This window comes from Agelaius phoeniceus, chromosome 2, assembly GCF_051311805.1.
Source record: "Agelaius phoeniceus isolate bAgePho1 chromosome 2, bAgePho1.hap1, whole genome shotgun sequence".
NCBI lineage: Eukaryota > Metazoa > Chordata > Aves > Passeriformes > Icteridae > Agelaius > Agelaius phoeniceus.
The window spans coordinates 89,591,057-89,612,100 of NC_135266.1; the positions used below are offsets into that span (position 1 = coordinate 89,591,057).

The following is a 21,044-nucleotide window of genomic DNA, read 5'->3' on the forward strand; positions in this document are numbered from 1 at the left end:
CTGAAGCCTTGTGCCTGTTCCACTCCATGATTTTGCTGGGGAGGGCAGACAGGAGGACATTGCCCTGAACAAGCCCTGCTCCACAGGACATTGTCTCTGGGGATATGACTGGGGATGCCTCTCCAACGAAAGCGTTCCGATACCAAGAAACTCTGGTGAGTACGATACCTGCAGCAGCACAGAACGTTTCCTATGTGACAGCTGGCTTCCCTCCTCTGCTTAAGGGCCTGAAAACGTTCTTTGCCTACAAATATCTTTCCCTGTTTGCATTAGACAAACTACCTGAGACATGTGCCTGAGCACATGCTCCAATAGGGGCTTCCTTCAAGGGAGAATGTGCCCATGTGCTCCTTGAATTCCTAATCCTCAGAGGTGAAAAATTTTCAACACCAGGCAGGTTAAAAAATGCTGGCATGAGTCAGAGCTGAGTGCAGAGCTACACAGAAATGCAACTGCTGGTTGTGAATGGGTTTCTCTTATCAAGACAACCACAGATAAGGCACTGAAGCCATTCCCTGCCCTTTGTTACAGCTCCTGCAAGAAGCAGTTAGAATTCTGCCATAGTGGTGGCTACAGGTGCTGTAAGAACATGGAGCATGTTGCTCTATGGCATCCTTTGGGAGCATCCAGTGGTGTCTTGCACTGCTTTGTTTATGGGTATTTGGATGCAGGCTCTTGAGCCTCTTTCTGCTTTAGCTACTTTAAAAGCTAACTAGGAGAAATGTGATTCATTGCATGCCTGTGAGTCCTCACGCTTTACTGGACAAGTGGAGGTAGCAGTTTGTCCTGTGCCTAAAAAGCTTCTTGCTTTGGTCCCTGAAATGAGAATTAGCATCATACCATCCACATTGCCTAAGGAACACCATGAATGAAATCCCAGCCTTTAAAAATGAATAGTAGCCTCTTTGTGCCTGGGCATGCAAAGTTTTGGTAGCAGTGTTTAGAGAGAAGTAAGACTCTGTTGGGGCTGGGGAAAAAAATAAATCTCATCTTCTTTGAGCTGCTGCAAAGAAAGATAGAGACTTTTTTACATGTTTCTTTCTGGCATTTCTTGACCACATCTGAGTAGGGTCTTGCACTGCTTTGTTTTATAGGTATTTGGATGCAGGGTGTTGCCACACATTCTGGTTTTTGTTTCTAAAGCACCTAGTTTAGTAAGGAGAAGGTATGGAGAAGGAAGGGACGATATTTGGGAGCAGTAGGCTGAGGTGAAGAACTGGAGAATGGCTTTTAGTCAAAAACATTCTGCTGCTGAATACTGCTCATGTGTATGACAGAGTACCTTAGCGATGAATGAGGACTGTATGATCTTCAGTGTGACCATATAGCCCTTTATGACTGAAATCTTAATTTCCAAATCCAGACTTACACAATGAAGGTAAATTTCTCAGTGATCCACGTAGGCACATCACAAGCACACGCCCTCAGCTCAACAGTGGTTTTTTAAGAATGCTATTTATCACATATCAAGTATTAACATTGCCAAAAGAGCCAATCAGTACAGTGGAAGGATTAGGATGTATTTAATCTTTCTTGGCCTGATTTTCTGCATTCAAATATAAAAAAAGAAACGTCAGAAGTGAGTCGTATCAACAGTAGAGCATCGAGGCTGAGCCTAATATAGGACATAAAGGGATTGCCATGATCTGTTTTATTGTTTGCACTATAAACAGACAAGTAATGATTGCATGAGGTACTGAACTGTAAGGAAATACTACAAACCCAAACAAAAGCAGTGGTAAGGAAGAGAGCATGAAACAGCACAAGATGCAGAAGAAGTGAGTATGCTACTTGGATAAAATAGCTCTATTTCTTCTGCAGGTATAACAAACTCATAGATCTCTGCAATTTTCAGTTTTAGGTTTTTGGTGTAAAACTAGACTAGTCAGAGTAAATAGACTAATAAGAGTTTTCTTGAATGCTTGTGGGAAGACACAGCTAGCACCAGATTTCTTGAGTTCAAAGAGCATGATTCGTATAACTTGAGCTAAGGCAAATCTTTGACAAAATATTTGTCCATTACTTAATAGCTATTTGTGAGAGAAAGACATACAATGTATTGCATTATATTAATTTATTCATAAATTTATCCCATATATTTGCCTCTGAGAGTTCTTCTAGGTTTCTGTACAGGACAGGATTGTGTAATAAATTATGTCTGATTCCTTGAGTACCTGCTTAGGTAAATCCCAAATGACTAGTTCTTTGTTGAACTCAAGTCATCCCCATCCCTGATAAGAGGGCAGCAATGCTAGGACCTGTTTGATTAGAGATGACTCTAAAGTTAGGAATTCTTTGAGAATGACCATATATACTCCGTTCCTTAGGGATCATAGGCAGAGTAGCAGCTAGTTACTGGAGCAGCTATTTGCTGGATCTAATCCAGGCATTAGTGCTAAGAAGGCACTGCATCACTAATCTCAATTGAAGATAAATTATTTCTCAAAACAAGCAAAATTAAGAACATTTATAAGGATTATGTAGCAATTTAAAAAAGGACTGTAATTCTGGATGTTGTTGCCTCAAGTGTTTTTGCCAGACGCTCTCAGGACTTGAGTATCTTAGCAATTTACACCTTAAAATGCTATCTTTAGGAACAGGCTCCTCTCAAGTATCAGCATTACATCTGTTCACTCCATGTACTCAGTCATGTTGGTTCGTTCTTGTTTGGTGAGTGAACAGAAGCAGAGAGCACTTCTGAACTAATGCTGCACACATCAGTTTTCAGACATGAAGCTACCACTGCTCTCTGGGCATGCTGCTTGGTCATAAAAGACAGACAGTAGGTCATTGCCTGGCTCCAAAGACTGTAGGAATGACTGCTATTTTCCTCTGATTTAGAAAATCTATTGCAGTGTCACAATCCACGGGCAAAGTCACTTATGAAGCCTGTACATCTTGGGGTGAGGAGAGAAGGTAGATGAGGTAGCTGCTGGTCATGCTGGTCAGCCTTCAAGGTCACAAACCATCTACATGAGCATGCTGATGAGTCAACTGACCAATTCTTGTTCTTAAGTCTCTTCTATGATTTAAGTATCTGTGATTGTTTATATACTGTGGCCATCTTAGTAATTTTTTCTGCTCCTGGCTTTTTTTCTTTTTTCTTTTTTATTTTCCTTTTTTTTTTTTGTCATTTCCAATAATTTATTTTAACTATTTGTTTCCCAGGTGTTCGTGCCTCTTAGTCACTTACTCTTTTACCATTCCCTAGTTGCTCTCACATACCTTCTCCTCACTCTTGTGCTCTGCTGGTCTCCTCAATTTGTTTCTCTGCTCCACTTGCTCTCAGTACACATGAGTGTTAGGTTTCACAGCTGTGTTTTTCTCTGTGCCTTCCTCACATCACTGCCATTGGATTCTGTTCTAAAAATATCCCATGTGACCCTTTCCCTGTGCTGTCCCAAGGCAGAGGGGGGATTCTCCCCAGCTCCCCTCTCCTCTTTTTATTTTTGAAGGTGCTGTCAATCATACAGAAAGTAATGTTAGAAGGCAGAAGAGACCTGGGGAACTGAGGTCATGAGAAAGATCACTTGTGCACATTTGTATTGCCAGTTCCAAAGCTGGAGAGCACAAAAGATGCAGATGAACATGGGGCCAAGTTGTATGTGGCAAGATGTAGGCTTCAGACAATGACAATAGAAAAGAAAAAAAGGAATTCTTTCTTCAGTCCCTTCAGTCCCCTTCAGTCTCTGCATGGGAGAGATGTTCAGGACTACCCTACCTGTTTAAAAGATGGGGATAGGAATTTTTGCTATTTTTTGCTGTGATTTTGAGCTCTGCTGTGAGAACTAGCAGCTTCTTGAGGAAATTTTCTCATTTCCAGTTTGTATTGCTAGCGGGTCTGGTCTCCATCGTTCTATTGATAATTGAAGTTTGTCTGCCAGTACTTTGGTTTTGTTGCCATCAAAGCAAAACCACAAGAATCACAAAAGGATCTATAATGGATGGGAACATTGGCAGCATCCAGTCCAGCCCCCTGCTTGGTTATGAACTTCCCTTGTTTCAAGTCATGGCTGTTGGCTCTTGCATCTTCCTCGTGCCTCTCAAAGGGGAGCCTGGTGCTGCCTTGTCTACACCCTCCCTCTGGGTGTATTGGCATTTGCTGTTTGCACCCCTCTTCCCTGGGGTGAATAAACCCTGCTCCTTCAGCATCATCCAACCATCCAAGCAAGACTTCCTGAGGTGACACCCACAACTGCACACCTGTGCTATATATTCCCGACTTAAACACCTTTCCCATGGAGAAAGTTCAGTTTAACAGTAGCACATGCAACAGAAATGGTACCAAAGGCTTTACTTTGCCTGACTGTTGCCCACATTGTCCTGGTATGGGAGCAGCTACAGCCCCACAGGAGCAGGTAGCCTGCAGACACCACATTCTGGATTGCACCATCCTGGCAGGGAGGGCGAGGGGCCTTTTCTGCTACTTGCAGAAAAGCATTTTTTAAAACCCATTTCCAAAATAATTCAGGTATTGGGCTCTGTTTTGAAGGTGTCCAGAATTACATTTCCATGAATTGTACAGGCCTCCTGGCCAAAGAAATAAATTCCAAGGGCTGGCAGCATGCCAATCAGTCTAAACATTGCCATTGATCTTGTGCTGTAGAAGGGAAAAAAACTTGTTCATGTGTAAATGGCACATGGGGGTATCCCCCGTTTGTGTGAAACCTAATAGGGTAGCTGCATGCTATAAGCTTTTTTTATATGGACAAAGAAAATACATGATTGCTTTGTCATCTGGTGCGTTCTGCTTTGGCAATATAGCTGATTCAATTATTTCAGACAAGTTTGGGATAGGGGGTACATGTGTGGGAAGACCTTGTACAAGAATTCCTGACATTAAAAAAAGACAGACCTGTTGCTAGTATAATTCTCAACAATGGCAAAAGAGGTGCAACTGGAGTACAGAGATTAGTGCCCCAGCTGTACAGCAGGTGGCATACAAAGTATGGTAGATGAGAAATAATTGATCAATACCGAAATGCACAGCCAATAAAACTCCTCAGGGTAAAGTCAGCTACTGTTGTGAATCTCCACAAAATCAGAGCAGAGAACCTGGGCATGCAGAAGAAAAGCTGGCAGTAAACATGACATAAAAATAAGTTATTTTGTCAGTGTTTACTTTAGCAAAGTAGCAGGGAGTTTTTGGTGTCAGTATGGATGGAAGAGTTTCCATGTACCTGTATGATAAAATGATCACTGTTAACTTGTTAATGCAGAGGCAGGACAGACAGAAGTTTAATAGTGCTGGACACTACCTTCTTAGAACCTGCTTATCTTAAGTGTTCATATTTGCTGTTAATTGACATAGAATTTCTTGATGGAACCAGATTTCATTGCTGTTTCTTTGCATGGGAAGGCATATAATGTTTTTGTATGTTAATCACACGATTCTCAGAACTGAACATAGAGGCAGCAGAGAGATCCTCCACACATTGTGACTGCAACAAACACTTTGGTCTTTGGACCTTGATAAGGACATAGTCAGAGTTAAAGGATTTGCTCACATCTTTAAAACTCAGGCATTTATCTCTTGAACAAATTCCTGCCTCTTGGTGAAGAAATTGATTCTTACTCATTCTTCAGGGAACCAAGTGGCTGTTGGGATTGTTAGTCATCCACTTCCATGACATATTTGTAAAAGGTCATGGATCAGGAATGTTTGCCCATCATCTATCAGCACTGAGAGTGGATTCTAGAAGCACATAAAAATACAAAGCACCTTCATCTACTGCACAGTGCTGTTGTGAGTGTGAGGGTCATCTACAGTTTTTCAAAGGAAGTCAAATACCTGTAGCTCTAAAAACTCTGACAAACTACATGTAGTATGTTGTTTTCTGATTTGGTGCCATGAGGAAACTACTTTGTGCACCCCCAAGTTTGTTTCAGATGGAAGTTTGTCCAACTAGTCTTACCTGTGCATAGTCTGGCATACACATCCTTTGATTACATGTAAACTATTATAAGTCTATAGATATCTATATCCTGAGACTTGGAGTTTCCCACATCTCTACTGGGACACTGAAGAGGAAAGAATTTGCCTGAAGACCAGTCACAGAGACTGATAAAGTATTTAACTGTGAGGAGGAACACACTACTTTTAACAGCTATAGAAAAATAACTATCCATTTTTGAGTGTATGGTCAGCCAGGACTACTCACAGTCCTGCAAACAGATTTCAGAATTAGATGATGCTTTCTTCAGACCATTGGAAGAGGTCATGTTTGTAGTCCCTGGAGGCAAACCTGCTGCAGCAGTAAGAGCAGGGCACAAGCAATCCTAAGGATTCTGGAGTGCATTGCCAGCAAGTTCATAACAAGATAATCAAAGAGACAGTAAGAGGAGGTGCTCTGCTGGACCTGATACTTGAAAAGGAGGAAGGACAGGTTAGAGATGTAAACATCCAGGACAGTTTCTGTATCTGAGGAGGGAGGAGGGCTCAAAATAAGGTTTCAAACCTTGAGTTCAGGAGAGAAGTCTTTGACTCTTCAGGGATCTTATTGGAAGAATCCCATCAGAAATGGCCCTGAAGGGAAGAGGGGTATGAGAGAGCTGGTTGTTGTACAGAAATCATCTCCTCCAAGCTCAGGAATGATCCATCCTTATGAGCAGGAAATCAAGCAAAGGCAGGAGGTCTGCATGAATTAGGAAGGAGATCCTGACAAAATTCAGACAAGTGACCTGGGAGGACTCTAGGGACACCAGCCACATGTTAAAGGATGAGGTTAAGAAAACCAAAGCTCATCTGGAGTTTAATCTGGTGAGGGACATGAAGGACAACAAGAAAGGCTTCTACAGGTGTCAGCAGCAAAATTAAGGCAATGGAAAACGTGGGCCCTCTTCTAAAGAATCAAGGCAAATTGATTCTAAAGAAGATGATGGAGAGCAAGGACTCTCACAGGAGGAGGATGAGGTCAGAGAACATTGAAACAAACTGGGAATGCACAAATCCATGGAACCTGATGGGATGCACCCACCAGCATGAGGGAGTTGGTCAATCTCATTGCAAGGCCACTCTCTATTTAATTTTTCAAAGGTCATAGGGATTCAGAGTGGTAACTGAGGACAGGAAAAAAACAAATGTCCCTTCTATCTTCAAAAGGAGCAAGAAGTCCAGCAAACTGCAGGCTGACTCACTTCAGCTCAATCCCCATAAAGGTGATAGAGCAACTCATGTTGGGAACCATTTCCAAACACATGAAGGACAGAAACATGATTGGGAGTGGCCAGCAAGGAATTGTGAAGGGAAAATCACATTTAACCAACATACAGGTCCGTGATCAGATGAGACAGCCTGGTGGATGAAGGAAGAGTAATGGATTATGTTTATCTTTACTTTAGCAATGTTTTTGTCTCCCATCACATCCTCATAGTGAGCTGATTAAGTACAGGCTGGACAAGTGGACCTTGCAGTGGATTGAAAACTGGCTGAACTGCAGGGCTCCAAAGGTTGTGATCAGCAGCACATCCTTCTGCTTAGCTGTGGTGAGGCTAAACCTGGAGTCCTGTGCCTGGGTCTGAGCTCCACAGTTCATAAAACCCATAGAGTTACTGGAGATGGTTCTGCAAAAGGCCGCAGTGATGATGAAAGGATGGGAGCATCTCACATCCGAGAAAAGGCTATAAGAGCTGGGATTGTTCAGCAAAGGCTCAGGGGAGGTCTTATTATCTAATGGTAGACTGTAGATGGTGGAGCCATTCTCTTCTCAGCAGAGCCCAGTCACAGGACAAGACGGAATGGGCACAAATTGAAACACAGGGATTTCTGTCTGAACACAAAGAAAGAGGCTTTTGCATGACTGAGCACTGCCATAGGTTTGCCTGGAGTGATTGTTGCATCCTTGAAGGCATCCAAAAGCTGTCTGGACACAGCCCAAGGCAACGTTCGCCTGCTGACACAGCTTGAACATGGTATTGGACAAGACAGCAGGTGTCCCATCCAAAGCTCAAATATTCTGTAATTCTGTGATTAACTTAAGTACTCAGAGGAACAGCAGTGCAAATTGCCTACTGGTCTACAAGATTATTGTCTTCTAAATATGACACAGAATGTATTTTTAATTCTTTGTCTGTAATGAACTCTTTTATCTACCCTTGTTGTTAAATGACTCACGCAAAACTGTCATTTACTTCTATTACAGAAAACCAAATTAAAACTGTTTGCCTGCGTCTAAATTCCAAGGAGTTTGACTTCAACAGAGCAAGACCCTACTTCCTGAGATACAGCCAAATTAACCTTCCCAGTTAATTTTCTTTGTACCGCTCAATATTTTCCAGACCTCATTGTCCTTTCCAGCTTGGAAGGTTCTACTCCATTTAACTGTTCCTCATACAGCAGCTATTCCATAATTTGACCATTCACTAAAAGTCTCCCAGTTCTGCTGTATTCTTTTTGAGGCTTGGGGAAAGAGAAAACAAACATTATTCAGATGTACTTGCACATTGTAGTTAATTAGGTATTATTATCCTACTTCTTAATGATAGTTCTAAATAAATGCTAAAGAGGTCATTATGATCATTCAGTGTAACCCCAAGGTCTTATTCTTACATATTGAGGGCTTACATAGTTTAACAGTTCTTGTGTATGCAAAGCTAGAATGTCTGTTCCTCCTTAATCACTTCAGATTTATTGTGACTTTTCATCTGTAATTTTATTGCTCAATCATCCTGTTAAAGCCCTGTACAATTCTTCAGCCAGTCTGTTTTTATTCCTCTGAATAGCTTACTAGCACCCTGTGAGCCCTCATCCAGACCAGAGAGGTATTTGATATTAATTCTTCTTGGCATCGAGTTTGTTATCAACCATAGGGGACATGGTACTGAGGGCAGGCTGCTTTTGGTTCCAATTCCATATAGAAATAGGGCATGTTGGAAACCTCATTTCCATTAGTTTGAAGTCCATAAAGCTCCAGGCTCAAAGGGCAAAAGAGCTGCAGGTTCACCTAGGCTTTCCAGGAATGGGAAAGGCAAAAGGAGGATTAAACACACGGCAGCTATGCAACAGGGTAGTGGCAGAAGACACAGTCAGCATGGTGTAGGATCTTTATTCTAGAGATTCATGGAATCTTACTCTTGGGAAGATGAAGCCAGGGCTAAGCAAAGTTCTTCTTGCCTACACGTGTATTTTAATGCTGCATGTGTGCATGTACATTTTGGCTGACATGATCTATTGACGGCCACCCCAACAGCTTTGTTCTTAAATGCTGCTTCCCTCACCTGCAGTGAACTCACTCAGAGCACGACTCTGAGCACTTAACTGCATGAAGACATGAGTGTTTTCCATCAGTTTACCTTTCACAAGGCTCAGACAGACATATCAGAGCTGGTGCAAGGAAGGGAATATGACCATCCTTTCTTCATGGCACTCATTTTTGAGACAGCTGTAACAGTTCAGGCCAATGCTGAAAAATCTTGAATCTCTGTGTGTTCTCTTTTCTTTAAGCCAGCTGTATTTCAAAAACAGTACCAACTACTCTTATGCCATGACCCTAGAAAATATCTTTTTTTTTTCCTTATAACTGCCTCATACCAAAAGATAAAAGACTAGACTTGACACTTTGTCTGGAAATGTGGAACAAGGGAGACTAAGAAGGTCAGGGCCTGATGCATCACTGGCTTTTGATTAGACAGGTGCACAGTGTGACAGGCAGCCTTTTCTGTGCAGAGCTCAGGTACAGCATATTGCTCCACTAGTAGCCCCTCAATGCAAGCCTCAGAAAGAGTCAGAATACCTACAAGGAGTAGTCCTTCCCCTTGGGGCTCCTCACTCCCCACTAGTTCTAGCCCTGAGCTGCCATATGTTATCTTTATTCTCTTTTACTTTTCCATCACTGGGGGAACCACTTGAATGCTATGTAGCAAATAAGTAGTGTAATAATAATGTAGTGGATTAACAGAATATGCTAAGATACCCTTTCCAAATCCTTCCACAAAGTTTTTTTCACTCTCAGAACCTCTAGTGGTTTCTGCTTCCAACCCAACTCTTTTTTCTATGTGTAGGTTTCTCTCTTCTTCTTTCCACTTTTCCAGATCAGTGTGTTTGGTCCTGTGGTAAATGGATCTTCTCTAAAGAGAATGACCAATCACCAGCTGATGATTTTTTGCTACTGAATATGGAGGACTGACACAACTGATTCCATAACAGTATTGCAGCTGAACCTGATATACAATTTTTCAGCTTCTTAGCTGAAACCACTGCTTACTTCATGGTGACCACAATGTGCTTAGAGTCAATGCCCCCATGGAAACAGCAAGGGTCAAAACATTAACTAGAATGGATCAAATGGAAAGCCACGTTAAAACAAAGAAGCTTTTTAATTTGTTAAGAGAAGTGTTCAAAAAGTGAAACATTTCCAGAAGATATGAAGGTTACTGAAGGACACCATTTTGGTATCTAAAGAGAACAAGTCTGTGGTGGTGTTCACAGGGGTCCCAGGATGAGAGAAGAGACGAGAATCTTGGCTCCATGTTTCAGAAGGCTGATTTATTATTTTATTGTATATATATATTATATTAAAAGAAAGTTATATACTAAAACTATACTAAAAGAATAGAATAAAGGATTTAATCAGAAAGCTTGAAAGGAAAGGAATGGAATGATAATAAAATCTTGTGATTGACCGGACAGTCCAAGACAGCTGGACTGTGATTGGCCATTAATTAGAAACAACCACATGAGACCAATCAAAGATGCACCTGTTGCATTCCACAGGCACAGATAATTATTGTTTACATTTCGTTCCTGAGGCCTCTCAGCTTCTCAGGAGAAAAAATCCTAAGGAAAGGATTTTTCCAAAAATATCATGGCTACACAGGTCCACACAAAAAGTCCTCAGTCCTGTTTTAGTCTGCCTCAGATCCTTCACATGAGTGCTGTCCCCTGCCAGGATGCAGGTGATATGCTTATTATCGGGTTGGAGGGTGTACTAGGAATCCTTTAGAGAGTGCTGACCTCCTGCCTTCTCAGTGAGATCTGCCTCTTATTTCCAATGCAGCTCTGTAAGAAAAGTTCAAAGCTGGGTCCAGATCCTCCTGTGGACAGACTGCGGACTGCAGAGGAAGGCATCTTTATAAAAATGGTGTTTCAGACCTGGTATCAGAACACAGATATTGAAGATGTTAATGCATTTCTAAGCAGATCTGAATGCTCAGCAGCTGATTCAGGGGAATGATCATGTTCCCCAGCACAAAAGACTATAGGTCAAGGGAGGACAGGTCTGTAATGATCAGTGTGGCAAAGCTCAGTATGAAACTGTATAGACAGACGTCTGTTCATGGTCCTTCCACAAAGTACAGTTAGACTGGTGAAGATCTCCTGCAGGAAGACAATGGAGAACCCTCCTGCCCAGAGCAAGGAGATTACCTTGCCCCGACAGAGACCTCACTGCCATCCCATGGGATTTAATGATGGCATTTGTAGCAGTTTTATTTGGAGGGAGAGGGAAGGAAAGTAAGGAACCCGCTGGCTGGCAGTGGTGGAGCCACTGGGGCCAGCTGTGCTTTCTACCAGCAAGTTCTGTAGCCAGAACTGTAGTCCCTGTGGGACAGGGAAGCACCACAGCAATACCCTCTGCATCCCTTTCCTCTTTGATGAAGAGCAGGTTGAAAGCTACCATGGCAAGGGTTGGCTGCATCTTCTTCCCAGAACATTGAGTCTTCAGCACGTGGCATAGCTTGTCTGTCAGCATGGTGGGTCTGAGGAGCCTGCAGACTTGTGTGAGCTTGTGGTCCTCATGGTGCCCAAAAAACAGTGGTCTGGGGCATTTCTGTCCTTCTCCTCCTAAGTAAATGTCCCCAGCCCAGCCAGTGCACCTGCCAGAGAGCAACAACTCTCTTCCTGATGCAAGAAAACCCACCAGAGCGAGTGGGATTTGAAACATTTCACAAAGTCCATCTCTTTTCTTTTTTTTTTTTTTTTTGTTACTGACTTATTCCTTTCAAAATATACTATAAATATAATGTGGAATAGAATCTGGCTCTGATATAGACAAGAAAAATTTTATATACACCCCAGACCAAGGGCAGTGCTTGGCAAGTACTCTTAGGCATTGCTGCTGTTTCTGAACACCTAATTATGCAAGAGCAGGACTGTGAGCAATGGTCTTGAACAAACACAACATCCAAAAATCTGTAATTTCTCCTGAACTGTCCGAGTTTAGCAGCTTGTAGAACCGATTTCAGCTCCCAACATAAGTGAAAGTAAGAGTAGTTTCCACAATTTATTCTCAGCACTTTCCTCTTCATTGGACCATTATCTCTCCACCATTCCTGACCTTGGTCAATAGTTTCCAGTGTCAACCTATAGCCCCTTACTGTTCCAGGTTTAATATTTTTAGATGTCATGGACATTAAATGCCAGCCCTGGGACACAATGCCATTTAAGGGGAATGTCCTGCAATTTCTTCTGCTGATTTGTCTTGTCCTGGGCTTAATATACTAAGCTACCTGTCTCTTTGACACTTGGAGATTGTGTCCCCTCGTAGCCCTGGTGTACTTCTTGCACATTTTCCCCCTTGTGACAATCTAAATTGGCTCTTGCTAATAGGTGTGCAGCAGCTCTAGTTTAAAAACCTTGACAGAGAGAAGACTTTTTGCAGCCTTCAGGCCAAAGAGTGGCCCAGTACTTGAACCTGGATGCACCTCCTTGATGCACTTCTTCTTCCCTTACCCCAGCATCTTCCTGCAAGTCAAAGCAAGGGGCTAGAAGACAGAAGAGGGAGGGAGTCCAGTGAATGTCATGCTGACTCTCACTATCATCCCTGTATCAGCAGCCAGTGATAACAGCAAAGGTTATTGCTGCAGGGGAATTTCTTTGCCCTCATTTGGGATGGATTTATTATTCTGGCTGCCAAGAGAAATATTATCTTTCCTCTGTTTACCTTAGTCTTTATCTCGTATTACCACCAGGGATTGTTTCATGGAAAACAGGCAAGACCCCTGCTGTGCTGGAGGGTTAAGTGTTTTTGTATGGGTATCTGCATTTAGATGGGGGAAGGAGAAGGAAAACAGGAACCTTAGTCAAAACTTTTCAGGATTTATAACTGTCCTAGTAAATAAGTATATTTAAAAAATCTTCAATGGTAGTGATAACACATCTGTGCTACAGCCCTTCTATTGATATCCTGTATCTCAGTTGTCTGAGATGGGACAGGACAAGCCAGAGTTGCCAACAATTTGTACTTAGCAACCATGGCTCATGCAAGCACTTCATAGCATTTGCTCTAACCATGTCAAGAGTCTGAAATGTAAGCAAGAGCCAAGTGTTACTGAGAAAATTTTTATGGTGGATGAGGGCTCTGTTGCAATCAGAAAAGACTGAACCTTTTCTCATTTCTAGGTGTATTCCTGATCCCTTCTTTACTGACATTCACATGGCCATGCATCAGCAGGAATGAAGAGCTGACCTGGCTGAAAATTAATTTTTTCCTTGCATCAAGCTTCTTGATCACTAGTTCCAGTACATAAAAAAATTAGGACTGTCCTTTTCAACAAGTCTGCTCCTCAAGTGCCCTAAAATAGGCAATGTGATCAGTCTCATAGAGATCCATAGATCATAGGGCTTCAGCTAAATTACTTTTCAGGCATTTGAAAGTGGAACATATATCAGGAAAAAGAAATTATTTTTCTTGCATATCTCTAATCCTAGCCATAGCCTCCCGCAGTATTCTGTCCATACTCATGTTCCTTCTTCTTGACCAACCTCAACTCATGCACACCACAAACATGTCCTTGAAACTTTCCCAAAAATCTTCCCTTCACAAGCCAGTTCCTCCTCCTAAACCTTTCAACTATGGCCACACATCTTCATAGTTGGCCACATTTTACATAAGAATCCTCATTCTCCAGTTGAAATTAGCCAAATCCAGTTCAAACTCAGGAGCCTGTGGCTGGCCAGATCTGCACAGCTCATCAGTGCTCTTTCTTTCCACCCTCGTGGTGTTGGTCAGGCTGTGAGTCATGGCATGACTGACAGATCTAATGGGCAATTATTCATTTGACCTGTGCAACAAGCAATCCACAGGGAGAAGGGGAAGAAAGGCACAAGCTACAAATTCTCTGTGCTGGAATAATAACAAATTTACTGGCTTAGAGGTAGCCTTAATAAGTTTTGATCATTAGAGAAAAGCCTGTATTTCCTAGATGTTCCTTCGCCCTTTCTGCTAAAAATATCTTCAAGCTGACTACATCAGAGAATGTTTGTGATGCAAAATTATTCTCCTAGAAAATAAGAAATGCACTGAATCTACTTCAATCAGTTAATTGAGTGTTTGCTAGTTCTCATGGACTTTAGCTGCTTTTGGATGCACAATCCAGTCAGAAAAAGTTTTCTCCTTCTCAGCAGCCTAATACTTTTCTGTAATTGCTTTTTTCCTTCTTTTGGTACTTGCATGCACACTGTCCCTATTTGATTTGTTCTTGGTTTATCCTAAGACAAGACATTCACTTTTCTACCCCACCAGTAATACACCTCTTCATTTGGAATGCCTTTTGGCAGATGAAAAGAAGAAATTATTTAATAGAAGCTACAGGGTGCTGTAGGGTAGAGAATCACCAAGGGAATTGAGGGCTGCAATTTTAGAAGGGGGCAGCTGTAAGGGAGGAGGCATCCAAGCTGTGGAGATATGGAAACAATCTCCTAGGCAATAGAGTGTAAGCACAAAATTTTAGCAGCTCAGAAGGTCATCAACTTAATTGCAACCAAGGTCATAGTGGGTGAGGGAGAGTTGTGCGTAGACTATATATTCATTTCTGTGCTTTCTGACTTCCATGCTTGAAGTTTTCTCTATTTAAAATAATCAAATAATCTTATTTTTATTCTACTAAAGGGTGTTCTGTTTTGAGTTTTGAAGCCTGGTGGTGTTTACCTGAGAGCTCACCAAGACAGTCAGATTCACTTTAAAGTACTGAATGAGTTTGGATCCTTTTATAAAACCAAATTTTGCTGTCTTCTCTTTCATCTGGGTTTATGTCTTGCTCTTATTGCTGGGTTAGGTCTCTCTGCTTGTTATTTTTGCTCTCAGTTCCATCCTGTGACCACATTGTGATATAGGACAAGACAACCTTGAGTTAACAAGTAATTTACCTTGGGTGGTGTCATCAACATGGACATGGTGCTCTGTGCAGACTGTCACAGTCAGGTTGTTTCTGGAACTGGGACATAACCCCGCCCCTTTAAAGCTCATTTGTTTTTTGCCAAGTCATGGCATATCATATTGTCATACCATGTCATAATGCACTGCCATCCTGCCCTATCCTGATCTGTTCAAATTTCCTTCCAAATTCCTCTATTCCAACATCTGCTTCAATGGCTCCTTCATGTCCTTGTGTTCCTGCAAGTATTTATCTGATGCCAGTTGTGAGATTTTTTTTCCCCATTCTGCCTCTTTCTTCTTGAGTTATCAAAAGCTGATGATTTTCAAAATCTGCCCTGTTTCTGTCAATTCTGCTCTACTCAGTCTAGTATTAGTCAGTACATGTCCACTTGAATATCATCATATTATCTTGTTATTTCTCCATGATGAAAGCCCTTAAACTTTCTGGCCTTTTTCTTTTTAGTTTTTGCTGTGAACTCAACCCTTCTTTCAAGTGTCCTCTGAGAGTTCTCTGCCGTTGTGTCTCCATATCCAGCCTGGCTTAATATGTGCCTCTGCACAGCTTAAAATTCTGTCTTTTGCTGCTGTTCAAGCCTCAGTCCATGATCTATTTCTTTCTTTTCCTATAAAAGCTGTCTTTTCTTCCAGTCTCCCTCCCTCATCCCAGCCCTTTTCACAGCATTCTTTCTCTCCCAAAGCTCTAATTGCCTCCTGTAGCTCTTTGAAGCCTCCATGGTTATCTTGTCTAATAAAATGTCCTAGTCAAGAGCTTTGTTCTCATCTAGAAGCCATTGCCTTTTCTGACATCTACTGAAGTCTTTTTCCTGCTTTTTCACTCTTTTTTGCTCCATCTAAAGGTATTGCTTGAAGCAAAATATGCTTGCTGTATCTTCCTGTCCAGATTCTCATCCCCTGATGCCCTTCGGTGCTTTGTCTCTTATTGCTTCTGTGTTTCTCTCATAGAGACTGTGTTAGTATTAAGTAGTCATCCTTTTGTCACCTTTCTCCTCTTCCTCCTTTAAAACTCCCTTCTTCATCTTTATAGTTTCTTTTGTCCCATAGGCTATCTTTTCTATTATCTTCTTTACAGACTTGTGGACCTCTTGGGCTGGGCTTTCTCTAGCACAGAATATTATTTTTAATTTGTTGTTAAATGACTGTTTCTGATCTGCATGCAGGGTTCTATGTAACAATAACTCTGCCTCAGCAAATTCCACTCCTGTCAGTCTGGGGTGACAGAGGGCTCTGCATCACCATCTGCTATAATGTCTGTGTATGCAGGGTTGAAAAAATAGATGTGGTGTTTCACTCTAGAGGAGGCTGCAGTCTGCTGGTGGGCTGCAAGGCTTGTGTACAGTGAGGCCATGAAGTGGTCTAGATCTTTCAGGACAAACCTGCTACAGAAAAAAACAAAAAAAGCTCTAGCATAAACAGAAGCCTCAGAAGTTGGTATGATGTCTGATAATTGTGTGGGCGGGGCATAGGGAACATTAAGGTTGTCACTGCTGATAAGTAGCACTTGGATTATTTCAGGTTCTAAATCTCCTGGGACCAAACCATGGGAGAAGTGTGAGTCTTCAGTCATCCTTACCCCCCTCCCTACCAGCCTCTCAGCTTTCACTATCAAGGCAGTAGGATGGGAAGGCTAGGAATTGTATTTCTTCATCCTAAAAAGCATTATGGAGAAATAAATAAATGCAGAGAAAGGCAGACCTGAGAGAAAACTGAGAAGAGGAGGGAGAAAAATAGAAGCCTGACTGGACAAGATATCCATCTGGGTTGACAGTTGTTCCAGCTTTTATTCTTTTCTTTATTGTCATTTAATACCCTAATTTGGACTGTAGCTGTATTTTCATCTATCACAAACGTTTTCTTGAAACACATTTTGGAGTCCCACTAGGGCCTGTAAAATGCAATGGTCAAAAAAAAAATGGTGTATGAGCAGATTGTGTAACTTTCCTCTTGCATGCATCCTCCATGGGGAGGTCTAGAAATTTTTGTGAGCCTTTTCAAGAGGCTTAGGTGCACCTGAGGAGTAAAGCCATGTGGGCAGGTCATCTGTGTTTGTGGCTAGTGCAAATGGTTATGACACCTTCCTCTTGTTTTTACGTCTTTCTCCAGCTCTGTGGTAGTCTCCTGAGTGTGCTGGTAACCTCTGAAGCATCAGAAAGACTCCATTGTGAGTCCTGGTGGAAGTGCAGAGCAAGGCCTGGGAAATAGAAAGCAGGACAGAGAGGCAATAAAAAAAATATATGAAGAAGAGCTGTGGCAGGAGATTGCAGGAAGAGTGATAGGGGAGTTGCTGGGCAGCAGTGCAGAAAGGCAGATTTTTTTTCCAAGGTGTTCTCTGTATTCTTTGTTTATGTTTTTATTTGCAGATCTGAAAACATGGAAAAGATTATGAGTAAAGCCAGAATTTTACTTTTCTTTAGGTTCAGCTGTGCCAGCTGGAAAAAGTGGACAAACTGTTGAGTCTACAAGTTCTTCTGAGAGTGAAATAGAAGCAAATTGAAATCTCAGGGCAAATACAAGTTGAGAGTAGCTGCTTGAATTTAACTAAGGTAGTGCTGGTGAGGCTGGAGGCTGTGACAGAGATTATTGGTACCTTGTGAAATAGCAAGGATTGTTAATAATTTCCAGAGAGCTGACAAAGCACTTTCACCTCCAAGGGGAAAGAGGTTGATTTATAAGCTCAGTAGCATGGTAAGATTAGTGTTCAGGACACAGGAACTATTGTGAAATAAATCCAGTATCTCCAAAGATTGCATATATTTTGTCAAGCACTGAAATGACAAATTTCAGTTCTCATTGTTTCCTTGTTAGACAATATCTGGGTACGGAGACTAGAGGCGGTGACTCTGTTTGATGAGGAGTGGGAATTAGCTGAGTTTGGGGTTCTTAGCTGCAGATGAGCCAGGTCTTCCCTAATGCATAGGTGCCACCATGCACACAGTGATTGCTCAGGATCAGCTGCATAGTTGCAGCATTGCCATGCACTGGCTGAGGCTTGTTACACTGTGGGAAGCATGAGTGGGGGCTCAGGGGGTTTGTAGGATGTCTTCCTAGTGAGGATAGTAAAGGTTTCTTCTTCAAGTAGCATCTGGAGTCACTTGGTTGGCCTTGGGGTCCTTCGTGCTTTTATTGATGAGGTGAGTGAGGCTGGGGCCAGTTAGGAAGCTGAGAGGGAAAAAAACTTTTTCCAGTTCTTGGAAAAAGCCTTTCAGGGTAGAATTGTCCTATTTTGAGCTATTATTATGTCGTTGTTTCCTATGGAAATTCCACAACAGTATCATGCAAGACAGGGAGTAGAGTTTGATTAGCTGGCAGTAGAGGGTTCATTTTTATACTGCAGCAATTTTTAATGTGCCATTCTTGTGCCTCTTGAAAAACAAGAGCTGGAGGAGTGCACTTTTGGCTAAAGGTTCTCATTTGTTTTCTGCAGTGGCTCTGATGAGTGTTCTCCTCCAGTACATATAATAGTGGCTGAAGATCTGGTGCTGTATTACAGCTTTGATGTTTGCTGGGCTCTACTGTGTTCAGTTTTTAGGCTCCCTATAACATGATGTACCTTATATTTTAGACTTTTTTTATATTTCATACTATATAGATTGTGCTATGCATCATTTTTTATATAAGCCATAATGACAATGTCCTTCCAAAGGCATCTCAATAGGTTGGGAGCAATTTATAACTTTTTGATGGTAACCTGTGAGGGCAACCAAATATTTTTCTCTGATTTCCTAGACACAGTCACTTAGAAACTCTTCTTTAAGGTGATTCATTTCAAGTTTTGTCCTGCCTATGGGACACAGTCTTTCTCCAGAAGACAGTGCTTGTTGACAGTAAAGTGAGTGCTGGTGAGAATGAAATAGGAGAGCCTGTAAATTTTGAGGCAGCACTAATATTGCTTTTGTAAATATTCAGTACATTCAGTGCTTGCCTGGCCTGATACCAGTTGTAGATTGCACACACTAACCTTATCCATGTGGATATTACTGCTAATGGATATCTCTTTCTTAGCAGGAGCATGGAGGAGGTGGTTTGTGCAAGAAATTAAGTGTGTCTTCCTCATGGAGACTCTTTCTACCTTCCTCTCTCGAGGACCATGCAGACTAAAAAAAAAAAGCAAAAGAAGAAATGTTTTACAAGAGTCTTCAAAATGAAATAATGAGACCACTGTTCTGGGCCCAAAAAGGGGTGTTTTGCCCTTCTCTCTACCCCATCCTGCCTGCAAATCTCTTACTCAGTATGAGTAGCTTGGCATATGAGGTCTTTTTTCTTGTATACAGTTTCTGGGACCTTGAACTCTCTGCTCCTCCCTAATTAAAATGGCCCCCAGAAGAAATATGGTTCCAGGCAGCACTCTGACAGTACTGGGAGGTGTCTCTAGGCCAAGTTGCTTTAACATGCTTCTCATTCCTGTTGCTGGCTGGTAGCTCACTGGTGTTGGCTGAGCTTGTTGCTTGTCTCCCTGGCTGAGAAACAAGTGGCAGAGTGGAGAGGAGAAGGTGTTGAATGCTCTACTCTGTGGAAAAGTGAGCATCAAGAAGAATTAAATTTCTGCATACACCTATAATTGAGTACCCACAGAGCAGTTTGGTGATGTGCTTTGAAGTGCAAAGTATTCCCCATAAGAACACCTGGGAAGGCTGAGATTAGACTGTAATGTTCAGCAGTTTACAGGGATGTCTGACTTTTCCATTAGGGCTTGCTGCTGTGAATTGTATGCTTAGAAAAATGGTCTTGGGACACTGAGCAAACACCCATCTCGTTCCATCTCACCATAGCTGCTGGCTTCTTTATGGTTGTTGTTCAGTCTTTAGGGCACCTGGTGCCTGGGGAGAAAATGAGGAAGCCCACTGACCTTTGTTCTCATTGCAAACAGAGTGCGTGGGATGGGGAGCTGTGAAAGAAGAGATATCCTGGATAATAATTTCTGCTTCCTCCTCTCTGCTTTCTGTCTGTGTGCTCGTAGCTCTGTCACACCACCTCCTTCCCCCTGCCCCCTCCCTCTCCTTCAGGAGTTCCCCTCTTGCTCACACCTGATATTCAATCCCAGCAGAGTTATTGCCTTTTGCTGAGATCAGACACGGCACTGGGGAATCATGTGGCTGAAGAAGGTTGCTATAAATATAGTTGAACCCTTTGGGCAGGAAGGGAAGAAAGTGAGAGAGGCACAAGGAGGAGGAGGAGGGGCAGAGTGAAAGAGAGTGCAGGAACAGGACAAGGTGGAGTGGTCTGAGGAGAGAGAGAAAGGAAGGATCAGCAGAGAATGCGGAGGCCATGCTCTCTGCCAGAACATGAGGTGCTTCTAGGTAAGGCCCAGAGCAGCAACTCAGTTACAGAGGAGCGTGAGGAGGAGTGGAGGAATGGAGAGCTCAGAGAGCAAGACAGAGGATCCCAGCTGGAAGCCAGCTTTGTGGGGGGGCACACCGCAGTACGACTATGTCTGCTTTGAGAAATGCACCCGGTACGGGATTCCCCTGGAGGCAGGACACGAGGCCGGGCCCACAGGGGACGACCTGCACTCCCCGGAGAACTCCCTCAGCTACCCACAGGTAGGGCTGGACAACGGGATGGTTTGTGGCAGCACAGGTCTCCCTGGGATCACACAGGCTCTGGGGCTCTCAGAGCACACATCCCTGTCCATCCCCAGTGCCACCAGCTCTCCCCCTCGCTCGCTGACTCCAGGTCGGGCTTTGACGTTCATGGCCGTACTTGCACCAAGGATCCCACCAGTAATTCAAGTCAGAGGTTCTTGTCACCTGCCACGGATGCAACGAGACTTGGAATGGGCAAGCTGGGATGGGGAAAATTAACCAGAGCTTTAGTGTGTTTGTAACAGCAAAGAGAAGCTGCAGCTGCCTTCAGCTGTGTAGTGATGTTGAGTAAAGCACAGGAGTGAGTAAAACCAAAGAGAGCAGTAATGGATGTATATGGGTATCTGTACAG

At 42.6% G+C, this 21,044-nt stretch overlaps 1 protein-coding gene across 1 annotated transcript in view; it reads left to right on the forward strand.

Annotated features, from left to right (window-relative positions):
• Positions 1–21,044, forward strand: part of CLCN1 (chloride voltage-gated channel 1) — a 57,150-nt gene continuing 36,106 nt past the window's right edge. The window contains exon 1 of the mRNA XM_077174188.1: positions 1–155. Within this exon, the coding sequence (XP_077030303.1) occupies positions 105–155 (51 nt within the window). The 5' untranslated portion in view covers positions 1–104. The remainder of the gene's footprint in view (positions 156–21,044) is intronic.